Source organism: Mytilus galloprovincialis, chromosome 2 (genome assembly GCF_965363235.1).
Source record: "Mytilus galloprovincialis chromosome 2, xbMytGall1.hap1.1, whole genome shotgun sequence".
Lineage (NCBI taxonomy): Eukaryota > Metazoa > Mollusca > Bivalvia > Mytilida > Mytilidae > Mytilus > Mytilus galloprovincialis.
The window spans coordinates 41,783,613-41,797,487 of NC_134839.1; the positions used below are offsets into that span (position 1 = coordinate 41,783,613).

A 13,875-nucleotide genomic window follows, 5' to 3' on the forward strand; every position below is an offset into this window, starting at 1 on the left:
TGGTTTTTTTTTCCCGACTTTTTGATATCTTCTAACGTTTTGTATCCTAAGAGTTGACATTTGTATAAGGTGAATTGACACTGTATATATAAAGGAGTTACAGAAAATGAGAAAAGTTAAATCTCCTTTACTTTGAGATGTGTGTCCGGAGTGCAACTTCATGATACGATTTACTTACTTAGCGGTTGTCCTTGTATACAATATATTGTTGTCATCACATACACAATCATTTTGATTGAATTCCTTAGTCTATATCCTTTGGCTATTTTAAGATTATGAATACATTATTTTCGATAAAAGGTAAAATGTAGTTCAGACTACATGTCGAAGGTAAGTATTTACATGTGACGTTCATCTTCTTCACCTTGTAATGTGTCAGAGTTCAGTGTGGTTCGATCATCCGTAGTACTGTACCTTCTCAATGTTCTGATTGATGTCATATGAACATTTTACCTGAAAGTCGCTAAATATCAAAAAGTCCGAGCATGGCTGTCAATGTACCAGGACTTATTGCTGTTATTATTTTTTATGTACTAATATTAGTGATTGGTCTATGGGCCGCACGAAAAACAAAAGGAAAAGACAATGAAGATATGATGCTGGCTGGGAGAAATATTGGTATGACAGTTGGCATTTTCACTATGACAGGTAAGCATGGAACTACAAGAAAGCGTTCTATTATAGTTTAAATATATTTTATTATTCGTGTAGAAGCCTTTTATAGCCAAGCATATGGTATGGGTTTTTCCCATTGGTGAAGGCCACATGGTTGCCTTCAATTGCTTACAAAAAAAGTAAAATCACAAAAATACTGAACTCAGAGGAAAATCAATTCGGAAAGTCCACAACCACATGGCAAAATCAAATAACAAAACGCATCAAAAACGAATGGACAAGAACTGTCATATTGCTGACTTGGTACAGGCATTTTCAAATGTAGAAAATGGTGGATTGAACCGGGTTTTATAGCTAGCTAAACCTCTCACTTGTATGACAGTCGTATCACATTCCATTATATTGTCACCGATGCTTGAACAAAACAAACAGACACAATAGCTAAAAATGTCAAAAATAGGGGTACAGCAGTCAACATTGTGTTATCATATTAATCACTATAAAAACAACAAATGTAACGAATAAGCACACATCAAATTAACATCCTCATTTTGATTATATTATACGATTTTATTTGTCTATGTAAAATGCATCAATCAAGGAAGGAGGGTTTTGAGTACTAGTGTAAAATTGCGCGTTTGAAATTCGCAAAGGTAGACATGAAATAATTTTGTCGTGCAAAGTATGACGGGATGCATAAATACAGTCAGTCAAAATAGATATAAAAAAAACTGACTAAACAGTATAAAGTAATAATAAATAAAATAATAGTGTGGTTCAAAGTATGACGGGATACATAAGTACAGAGTCACGTCAGATGTATATCACAAAAAAGTGGGTTAACAGTAGAAGTACTATTAATCAATAAAATAATTTTGTCATTCAAAGTATGACAAGATACATAGGTATAGAGTCACATCATAAAATAATTTTGTCGTTCAAAGTACGATGGGATATATAAGCACAGAGTTAAGTCAAAAAGGATATCTAAAAAACAGACTTAACAGTAAAAGTAATATTAATAAAGGCAAACAAAAGAATAATACAACACGTTATTAAGATGATAAACAACGTCAGTACGCAAAATCTATACTTCAAGACCGTCGTGTATTATTTGTGAAGTCGATACGGAATATTTATCAACAAGTTCTGGGTACCTTCCGATGAACTTTTTTTTACAAAAAGGACGAGACGTTCTTTGACATACCCCTGGTTCATCAACTTTCTGCTCAGACATTGGTGACGTTTAACAAAGTCTGAGTAGGAGCTGCAAGCTCTTGAATATCGAATAAGTTGGGAAATGTATATTCCATATGCAGGTGAAGTTGGTATATTGCTACTAAGGTGGGGGAAATTGATAATTTCAAAATCAAAATCGTCTCGTTTGTCATAGATTCTGGTACTAAGATGACTGTGTATGTCAAATTCGAGGTATAAGTCTAAAAATGAGGCGAAGGAAGCCGTGTCTGTTGTCTCTTTAATTTCTAGTTCTGGTGGATATATTAATGGAACCTGTTGTCTCTTTAATTTCTAGTTCTGGTGGATATATTAATGGAACAAGCACTTCATTTGAACTTTGGTGGATAGTTGTCTCATTGGCAATCATGCAACATTTATTTATTTTTATAATTATAGGATTATAAAAACTTAGCACCATCCTTTCCAAATAATTACAATTCACAAAATTAAAGAAGAAATCAATTAATATAAATAAGTACAATATTGAAAAAATACAGACTAAACATGTTAACATGTTTGAACAATAACAGTTGAGAACTAGTACAGTTCTAGATATAGCAATTTTAATCAACGATCGTTTTGCATGGCGTATAGTTACATAACTATGCATATTTCTTTTTTAAGGTTTGTGTTTTGTTCAACCATAATTTCGTCTGTTCTAAATAAAATATGTTCTTCCTCTAACCATATCTCTTTTTTTGTATTTTCTAATATCGTCTTGATCTTTACAGAATAATTTATGATTATAAATTAGTCAGTAAGCAAAGGTTAAGATAATTGGGAATATTATAGTACAAAAAGCAACGGAATTGAAATGTTCAAAATATTTCCGAAAATATAGAGTACATTCTCGGTTTTGAGTCTATTCACTAAGATCAAAAGGAAATACACTCTAACACTAGAATTGGGATAGATAAAACAATATGGTATTAAAAAATGCTATATTAAATATTTTTGAAGGATGTATGGTGACATATTTTAAATGGTTAACTTCTTTGCCATTTGGTCTTTGGTGGAGAATTGTCTCATTGGCAATCATATCAAATCTTCTTATTTTCATAAAACACACAACTGAGGAATTATTTTAGAATAACAATATATTAATTAGGCATTTTTTTGCATTGTCTTTGTAATATATGAAAAAATATAGATTATGCATTATATTCATCGGATAATTTAACCAGCTATGATTTATAAAATAATTGTCACCAATAAAGGTTTGTTTTGGAATGAGTAGGCGACGTTTTGTTTTGTAATACAGTTATGAGGGAATGAACCCTGAAAAATGCAGACCCGCTTTTTTAGTCGGATCAGTGGATTGAAAGTAAATGAAAATCTCACAATGCCCTGGATAAACTATAATTATTTCTATTTTTTAACTTTTATCCAAATGATGTTTTGGTTAAAATTTACGTGATGTCGGTGCAAAACTATAATTCATATCCGTTTTTGAAAGATCAAATACCTTTTGAATAGTAATATCTAATTAAGTTATATCGATGTACTTTTATAGATGCATATAATCGGTATACTGTGCATGTGTAAAGATGTATATAAAATGCACATTCAGTTTATATCCATTTTACAGATATACAGTTCATACGAATCTTAACAGATTTACAGTTTATATTATGCATCTCAACATGTACAGTTCATACGCATTTCAACAGATGCACAACTCAAACGCATCTTAAACAGATAAATCATGTCCTTGAGGGGTATTTGCGAAAAATACCAGTCAAGAGAATGTTAAATTTCGCGAGCCGTAAGGCGAGGGAAATTCATTCTCAAGACTGGTATTTTTCGCAAATACCTAGCACTTACTAGTGCTTCTGTACTGATAATGTTTGAATGGATGCATCTTGTTTGTAAATCATCGTCAGTTCAAAAGGTCATAATTGTCCCTAATATTTTATTTACTGTGCATTTGCATTCAGATAATATCGCAGATCAAATTTATTCGTTTATAATTAATGTACGTTTTTTGATTGAGTTAATCCTGCCAATTGATATTTTACCGTGTGTTTTTTATGTTGTGATGTTATGCTATTGTTTCAGAAAAAGGGAGAAGGTTTTGATCCATTAAAACGTTAAATCCCGCTGCAAATGTTTGCACTTGTCATAAGTCAGGAATCTGATGTACAGTAGTTGTCGTCTGTTTATGTAATTTATACGTGTTTCTCGTTTCTCGTTTTTTTTTAAATTTTATATTGATTAGACGGTTGGTTTTCCCGTTTGAATGGTTTTACACTAGTAATATTTGGGGCCCTTTATAGCTTGTTGTTCGGTGTGAGCCAAGGCTCCGTGTTGAAGGTCGTACATTGACCTATAATGGTTTACCTTTTTTTTTAATTTTTATTTGGATGGAGAGTTGTCTCATTGGCACTCACACTACATCTTCCTATATCTATAAGAAATCTAGGGCTATCGATGAAACCTTATCAAGTTAAGTCGGCTTTGTTTGCAGCAATGGTGTTTAGGTATTGGTATGCTTTGCTACTTAGCATTTTTAACTATAATTTTTTTTTTCACGGTTTACAGTTGTTCATTTACTGAATGGTACGAAAGATAGACAAAGTCAAAATGTAAAATTATATGTCCGTGTAAGGGAGATACTTGCATGAGATCAACGGTTGGAACACACAACACTACACAACACTTATAACTGATGAAAACGATCCTGCTGAATCCCAGAGTTACATTAAGATTCATCTGTACCGCCCGTTGAAGGATACGCTGTTCCTTCTTTAGTAGTGAGACCCGTATTGTTGCCAATGGCAATATCATATACGTTAAATAAGATAATGCATGTTGGCAAATGTTTTAAAAAACCATAACACATTGATATAATTAATAAAACAAAAAATAAATTATACCGAACTAGATACAGTAATAATAAAGTATGATAACTGATTAAGTGCGTGTGCCCAATGTGATAACCAGACACAGACCAGTCTCAAGGGCGTGTTCCTCAACGCAGAACTCATTAACTAGTGAATTTACCACTGGCGACTTTAGGATGCCAAAAATATCGATTGTCCTCGGGTTGTTTATCTTAAAGACAGAACTATTGTTAAAGAAACCGTCCTAAGAGTTTAATTTACTGTTTATATTTTACATGTAGCTACCTGGGTTGGCGGAGGATTTATAAATGGATCGGCGGAGGCTGTATATGTTAGTGGTTTGGTGTGGTGTGAAGCTCCTTTTGGATATGCAGCCAGCATGTGGTTCGGTAGGTTGATGTGGTTTTATTTTTTAATTCTTATTGCATTCATTAGTCATTAAACTAGAAAAAAAATAAGATTGTTTGTACTGATAATTTTTCACACAAAAGTTATTCGTAGCAAGACTTTCAGTATTTACCAAATTCAAAATATCAATGTGGATACTTTAAGGACCGGACAATATCACTGCCGATATTTAAACATATAACCAAAAAAATGTTTATCTAAATATACAATTTCTTAATGATAATACGACATTGAATAAAAGTCCGAAGAAAAATGTGTTCAGTTTTTGCAATTCTCAACCCGAACAGTTGTGAGTCATTTTGCTCGCACCAAAGTTTTGCACGCACTATGGGGTGAAGCTATTGGTTTCATACGATATTCATGTCATTATGAAAATCATATCATAGATTCTTATTGGTTGCCTTATAATGTTGAAAGAGTCTACATGTATTAAAGAAAATGGGATATATATTTGAGAGCATATTCTGTACAAGCAAAAATTCAAAATTGGAACATTTATTATTTTAATACATATGCATTCGATTATGTCACCACTCTTAACCTGAAACGATTTCATGCATTGCGGAGAGTTTCAAAACTTCAGAATTAAGGGTTCAGTATGTCAGTTAAATCATAACCGTCTAGGTCTGATGACTAAGTTTTTGTTACATGTATTTGCTATTGAATAGTTCATTTTTTTTACCGTTTAGTTTAGCCCAATCCAAAACCTTCAACGAGCCTTTTCCATCAAACACTTTTAAAGACTTGACGGGCTTATTTGTTTACTGGTGCATGTACAATTTGTTCTATTTTAATGACAGTTTTTATCTATATGGATTTGTTTATCAAACTGACAGTGTGACAAAACTGTTGAATGATGACGAGAAATAATAGTAACATTTGATTTACTACTAATTTGAATATACATGTAATTTAAAAAAAAAATAATAATTCGTATATGTAATTGCATTACTGTGACAAAAGAAATATAAAAACAGAAACAACAACATTGAAATGCTGTGCTTGAAATAAATAACAACAGACCTAATATTTTTTTTATATGTAGCTACAAAATCGCACACGAATATCATAAATTTAAAGATAAATCCTAAATATGCACTCATTACAACAGTACACTAGCGTTGTGGGCGTTGACCTTCTTTTTACTCGATTTTTTATGGAGGGGGGCAAATATGTTAAAATTATAACATATTTAGGGACAACATCAAAAGTTCAATGTAGGATAAAAAACTTAATTCACATAGTTTTTTTCACTAACACCCCCCCCCCCTCTTAACTTAATTTGGGAAAAATTTATTTACCTATATGGATATAGGTAAAATCGATTTTGGATTAACAAAATTTGCAGCAATGTTGACCCCCATCCCCAAACTATTTGATTTAATTTTTTTTTTTTTTTATCCTACATCGATCTTTTGATATCGTTCCTTATGGTATGATGTTCTGCTAGAGTGTCCTGATTTCCTAATTAATACTTTTGTGATCTTCAGTTTTGTCCACAGGATATTTGGGCTATTATGCCCTGTCTAGGCAACCCATTAAATTGCAGGATAAGCTGGAATATTTTACTCCAGTATAATATATCATCGTCTCTATTTACTGTTTGCAATGTCGCATATGAGACGTATATTTGTCATGTTAAACGTTCACTGATAAACGTGGAAAACCCATGCAAGTGGTGAATTGAACATATAGTTTACACGAGATGGAAAGGTTTTTGCTTATTTAATTTGAAGTACAAATGTAAATCATTATTATTTATCCAAACAGGTGGATATTTCTTCGCAAAGAGGATGCGTACCTTAGGATATGTTACAATGTTAGACCCGTTGCAACAAAAATACGGGAAAAAGATGGGAGCTTTACTTTACATTCCTCCATTGTCTGGTGATATATTCTGGTCTGGAGCAATACTTGGTGCCCTTGGTAAGTTTTCTTATATATTTTTTTAAAGGACACAACAGTAGTATTGCCGATTCTAATAATTATTTATATTAGTGAAAACAAAAAAAGTTAAAGTAAACAAAAAGTACAAACATAAATTCAGCATAAGTACTAGCCTTAACATTTAGCACACTAAACGCGCGTTTCTTCTACAGAAGACTCATCAGTTAAGGTTGAATGAACGAGTTTAATATCAAAATGACATCCGAATATAAAGAGCATTGCAACTAAGGACCCACACATTAATGTATTAAGTAATAACAACTAACCTTCCATACAGCAAGCACAACAACATAATGACTTTTTTAAAGGATACCAGTGAATACTTTTTACGAATTTGTGAAATGATATTATCATACACGTAGTATACCTATGTTCAGAAATAAGACATTACTTTGGAAACGAAAAACCGGAACTATATTTAACTGAATACTGAGTTTGATCAGGTGTATTGAAGGGTAAACATCATCTGCGGAGAATGCATCACCATATATAAATATTTCTGGACAATAAAAATGCCTAGTTGGCTGGAGGGGAACACAGTTATTTTATTGTATTATCGTATGTTTGTTGTAATATTAGGCCAAATAATTGAACAAATATGCTGTCAATTAAAAAAAAACCAGCATTATGATCTGCTTAATTAATATTTGGTGTAGCAGAGATTCTTCACCAATTTAGATAATTACTATCTTGACACCAGTGTTATTTAAAAAAAGTATCATTATCTAATGAGAAGTTTCAAATTGTAGGTACAACTCTTTCAGTAATTATAGACCTTGATTATAACACGGCTGTTATAATATCCGCCGGTGTAGCTGTGTTTTATACCTTGTTTGGAGGGTTATACTCTGTAGCGTATACAGATGTCATACAACTGTTATGTATTTTTGTGGGTCTTGTAAGTATATAACGTCCATCTTTGTATTGCAAGAAAATAAGTCCTGAAATATACACTTTACCAAAGAAGACTTCAAAATCCTAGCACAGACAATAACATGGACAAAATAACAACACAAACAAATTGAAGACCTGTTGGTGACCTTCTGCTGTTGTTTTTTTTCTATGGTCGGGTTGTTGTCTCTTTGGCACATTCCCCATTTCCATTCTTAATTTTATTAGATAACACCAAACATTTTCAACAACAAGACTAAGCTACACGAACTATAAATGAAAAAATAATCACACTCCAACACCAAACAAAAAAAAAAAACAACAAAAAAACAACTCTAAAGACATTGCTTACAAAGCAAATTAAGCAGAATTGAAGATTGCAAAGGCAAAACTCCTATTAAAAGTCGGAACCAAGATAGATATATAGAAACAATAGCCAAATGTAATATCACGCGTCAAGTTCCTCTGTTGACGTCAGCACACCACAAAATTATAATAAACAAATAGTTGTGCTATTGGTAATGACAATGTATCAACAGCATAACATATTTTTTCCTATTTTGTTCGTGAAAAATAACCTTACTTTTACATACTTTGTAAGAGCGTATTTTCTCTATTGCTTAAGCATGGTTTTATTGTGCTGGCTTGGAAGGTTGAAAATAAATCTGTTTATACTTTCAGTGGTTGACAGTACCATTTGCAATGACGCATGATGCAGTAACAGACATATCAGTCAACTATACAACAGTTTGGATAAAAGATCTTGATCCAAGATTTTCTGGACAATATATTGATTCGTTCCTGCTTCTTATCCTAGGAGGAGTGGGTTGGCAGGTAAAACCAAATTTCAACAAATAAAGTGTGTTTTCCAAGCAACGATAGGCTGTATGACAATCATATTTCATTAATGCACTGAAAGAGAAATGAAAGACACAAAAGAACAGTCAAACTCGTCACTGATGAGTCTTATGTAAACGAAACGCGCGTTTGGCGTACTAAATTATAATCCTGGTACCTTTGATAACTATCATAAGTCGAATATAAACTGATTAATATCATGACTGAAAAAAATCAGCAGTACATATATTCAACACAATATATATAAAAAAAAATTAAGACAAATATGTCGTGTTGTATAAATTTGTGATTCTATAGTTTTTTTTTCAAACGTCTGTATACAAGCTTATAAAATAATACGTACTTTGCTGAACACGAAATCCACGAAAAATTAGTATACAATGAATGAACACGTTCAGATCTATATTGAATTATTAGAAGCACAATCAGTGTTAGTACAAATCAAGACAATATTTAAAACTACAATGTTAAATTGATTAACTATACTAACAAAAACAGTAAGTTAATTCAATGGACTTGAGAATGTACAAGTTTTTGAAATATTTATCTCTTACTAATGTTATATTTTCAATTCATTGTTAAACCCTATATTTTATAAGTTATTAGAAAATAATATTATTTTTCTTAAATAATTTACTATCTTATTTTCACGTTTCAGGTATATTTTCAAAGAGTTTTTTCTGCAAAAACGTCACGTATTGCAGAATTGTTGTCGTACGCTGCAGGGTTTGGTTGTATCTTTTTGACAATCCCAGCCGTTCTAATTGGTGCTATTGCAGCTAATACAAGTAAGTCAAGTTGATAATGTTGCTGGTATTTCATACAACAAAATATTTGTTTCGATTTCCTTACCCTCTTATGTCAACAAATGATACTCAAACTAAATAGTTATCGTTTGTGTTATATTCCTGCTCTCTCCCAAGCATGAGTTAACAAACTGATATGTGCATTTTCAGAATAAAGCACCATACGTTTCTGTATAACACGTCTTTTTTTTCGACCCGGTATTTTCTTTATAGTATACGACAATGCTTTGAGATGTTCACTTTAGATCAAAGATCGTAACTATGCTGGCTACTAGTGTTTATTTCCTGTTAAACATTTCGGTTTAATGAACATTTTTTTAATTGTAAGGATTGTTGAATTTTTTTGCGACTTGTCTTATTATAGTATCGTCGAGTTAGGCTTTTGATACGATGTGTTCAAATATGTGCAAAAGGTTTTGCCCAAATTTCTCAATCAAGCATTTTCAAAATTGAATTAAAAAATTAAGACGCTATCGATCGACCTTTTAAAATTATTTAGTTTATCAACACATTCGTACAGTGGTATCAGGAAGTTGTGTCGACCAAATTTAATTCACTTTAATTTAATCACAACTGAGCTTTCTTCAATGGATATCATGCAGACTTGTAACTTAATAGAATATGGTTTGTACTGTCTTTATTTAAGATTGGAATGAAACAGGATACTACAAGGCCACAGACTATCGTTTACCAGATGGCGATGAAAGATATACATTGCCTTTGGTAATGCAGTACCTTTGCCCAACAGCTGTTTCCTTTTTTGGGTTAGGAGCTGTTGCGGCAGCAGTCATGTCGTCTGCTGATTCATCTGTATTGTCTGCTAGTGGGATGTTTTCCAGAAATATATACGGTGCTGTTATACGACCAAAAGTAAGCAGATATATTTCCTTGTTATTTTTTGTACGTTCACTAGGTAAAATGAATTATGGCAAGGTAAAATTCGAAATACAGTTATCCCAGATTGCCCTTATCACGAAATGCTTGTAAAATAATGATCAATACCCAAAACAATCTAATAGAATTTGTATATTACACATTTGTACAATAGCAATTTTAGGCACATATGTTTAGCTTTCAATGGAAATATCTTAATTGTGTTCATGAATTGATATCGATAGACCTTCAGAGGGACAATAAAGTTCCTGGTTAAGTACAACACATATAAACATTAAAAAGAAATTATACAAGGGTTTCAAATAATTCTGTAAGGCATTTATGATACTAGCAGCATAAAATGCAATTACCTTAATTGTCTTTATAAAAAGAAAAACACAAATCAAAAGCCTTTCAGCGGGTTCGGAAAAGTTCATGGACAAGTGAAAAGCGATGACTAAAATTTAAAGAATATCTTCATGCTTCAATAGTACACATATTCCTTATGGTTATTTACCAAAATGAAATGTCTGATTCTATCTTGCTAGAACTATTAATTATAAATGTCAAACTTGAAACCATTTTAGATCCCAATAAAAGATACCAGTATTTTGTTTAGTGTTGTAGGCTATATAAAGCAATACATCCAATTGCGAAAATAAGTTCCACTTTCGGTAAATGTTCTATGTACTTATGTATAATATATATATTATCGATATTAACTTGACTTGTTTAGGACTTTTGTCTGGTGTTGTATATTTGTTGTGTATATCATGTTTCCATTTTCACCCGTCCAGGTTTTACTGTTTGCAATAAAGTTAAATAGTAATCGAAAGTGACCCTGTGGAATGGCAGTCACCATCACAAATTATGTTGACATTATGCGCGGATCCAGGTTTTAAAACACATGCATAAGTTCTGGCGCAATCGAAGAAATTTCGAAAACAGTTTTTGACGTGTATAAATAAACAAATTTCTGGGGTGAGGTGTCCTGGAGTGCTGGATTAAATACAAAAAGCGTAACTATCTTTATCATTTTATTTTGTATGATTTTATATTAAGAGTTGGAAAATAAAGACCATCATGATACATGCGTCAGTGCAAACAAAATGCATCTCAGAGATAATCATAATTGCTTAAGATCGACCCAAATAGCCAAACAAAAAAAAAACTTTGGAAACAAACACAATCAACAAATAAGATTATTAACACCGAAACAGTCCTAAATAGGAAAGTAAAACATTTTAAACTCAAATTTGCCTGATGAAGTTGCAATCTTAGTTTTAGTACTGTTAGAAAATAAACGGGAAATATACAATTATTTTAAGACATAAAAAATGTGGTGCACACTGAATAACCAGCGTAGCGTATTAATTTAGAGTTACATGACAAAATTATGTGTTAAGCTGATAGACAAAACACTGTCAGCCAATCAGAAGACGCGTTACGCCAAAAAGTAAAGTATGGTGATTGTGACTATTAAATGGCCGCCATGACTAAAATAGAACAAGGGGGTATAAATGATTTGTGGGCATTTAAAAAAATTACTCTCCAAGAGAAAAAATCTTTTAGGTTAAATATTGTTTCATGTTCCAAGAGGTTTTTTTTTAAAGATGTGGAGGCTTTGAAAAATTAAAAAAAATGTGTGATTTTTCTTCAGGATACGTTAGTTAGTTACAAATTGCTGGACAAAGCGGCATAACTGAGATCTATATTGGTTCAAACTATATGCATTTTACTACTTCTGTCGTTGTTTTCGCCACCATTACAGTCATCACACATATACAAAAAAGAAAAATTAGAAGCATGTATCATAATAATTGATTTTTTGTAAAAGAACAGAATGAAAAAATTAATAAAGATAAAAACAACAATACATTTTTTATATCAATCTCATGCGTCCAAAGCGTTTTTCTTGAATTACCTTAACCAGGAACGCTCAAAGCTGAATATTTGAAAGCCAAGAAAGTATACGAACTGAAACAGGCGACGAAATATATTACCAAATATGACCTAAAATTATAGCTAAATCCATTTACGGTCAATTTTGTCCTATAGGTAATTGGAACCTTTGTTTCTATATAACTTTTAAAATTTATAAACGGATAGATAGATTTGATAAGTCATAAGGTACTTTTAAAGTATAACTCTATAATTTATTAACAACGATTCTTTGAAATGCCTACAGTAAGGGAGAATGCTATTTATTAACATCACGATTTTTTCGAATGGCTACAAATAAAGCGAAATGCAATTAATGCTATTTCTTGAGTAATAGGACAGAACAGATAACAATTAATACTAAGGATAGCTATGATTTTATTTGTATTTTCTAATGATAATTGTGTATCATATTTCTATTTCAGGCTTCAGACAACGAAATTACATGGGTTATGAGAATAGCAATAGTTGGTATAGGATCATTAGCAACAATCATGGCAATTCAAGTGGGATCTATTTATGACTTGTTTGTGTTGTGTTCTGACTTTGTATATGTAATGTTGTTTCCTCAGTTGACATGCGTGATTTATTTTAGTGGTATGAACACATATGGTTCTCTTGCTGGTTATGTAATGGGACTATTTGTCAGATTAGCAGGGGGTGAAAAAACCCTAAGCATACCAACGATGATAAAGTTTAAATGGTACGACGAAACGGAAAATTCACAACTTTTCCCGTTTAAAACATTCTCTACGTTGACAACCTTCATCTTTATTTTTCTTGTTTCGTATTGCACGAACTATATTTTTGAAAAAGAACTTTTACCAGCCAAGTGTGACATTTTCAAATGTGTCGTCAATCTCGACGATAAAAAGGAGAAACTTGGGACAGTCTTTTCAAGTAATTCGTTGACTGAAATTGATAAGTCAGAGTGTCTTGCTGATGATAAAACGATAAAAACAGATTTAAACAAAGATTTATCAGAAAAACAAAACGGATTTATTTCAGTCGACGACGAAAAAAAATCTCTAGAGATGCATTACAGTAACACAAAATTATAATTTCTTTTTTAGTTAAGACAACCTTGAAACTATAAGTCCTCAGAAATTCTGATTATTAAATCCATTTCTTTTTTTATTTTCATATTTACTTTTCTTATGGTATGTTATAAACTTTATTAAACTTTTTACATATTCTTTACTCTAACTTTGCTTATTTGTTTAATATAACTTGGTATGAAACTTATTAGAGGTGTTGCACGCTGACATTTGAATTGGTGCAATATTTGGGAATTTAATATTACAATTAACAGCAACAAGGTGTTTTTGTGAACGCACACAGGTTGAAGTATTATTTTAGCACTGAGTCGAAATCGCTGCCGATGAGCTGTTAGTCTGCGAGGGTATTATTTTTTCTATTGCTTTTGCCAAGAAGATTAATAACAAACATTTCTT

At 31.8% G+C, this 13,875-nt stretch overlaps 1 protein-coding gene across 1 annotated transcript; it reads left to right on the forward strand.

Moving 5' to 3' along the window:
• The first annotated feature begins 346 nt into the window (after window positions 1-346).
• Window positions 347-13,621, forward strand: LOC143063618 (high-affinity choline transporter 1-like). The gene is made up of 8 exons (XM_076235846.1): window positions 347-648; window positions 4,979-5,086; window positions 6,876-7,031; window positions 7,802-7,950; window positions 8,625-8,777; window positions 9,460-9,589; window positions 10,254-10,477; window positions 12,847-13,621. The coding sequence occupies exons 1-8, from the start codon at window positions 486-488 to the stop codon at window positions 13,480-13,482; spliced, it is 1,719 nt and encodes a 572-aa protein (XP_076091961.1). The 5' UTR covers window positions 347-485; the 3' UTR covers window positions 13,483-13,621.
• The last annotated feature ends 254 nt before the right edge of the window (window positions 13,622-13,875 follow it).

What these genes read in the sequence shown, in the direction of transcription:
- LOC143063618 (XM_076235846.1), top strand. Translation starts at nt 486, where the DNA reads ATGGCTGTCAATGTACCAGGACTTATTGCTGTTATTATTTTTTATGTA. An exon ending in TGCAGCCAGCATGTGGTTCG is followed by an intron (nt 5,087 to 6,875) that starts GTAGGTTGATGT and finishes TTATCCAAACAG; the next exon opens with GTGGATATTTCTTCGCAAAG. An exon ending in TGCTATTGCAGCTAATACAA is followed by an intron (nt 9,590 to 10,253) that starts GTAAGTCAAGTT and finishes TCTTTATTTAAG; the next exon opens with ATTGGAATGAAACAGGATAC.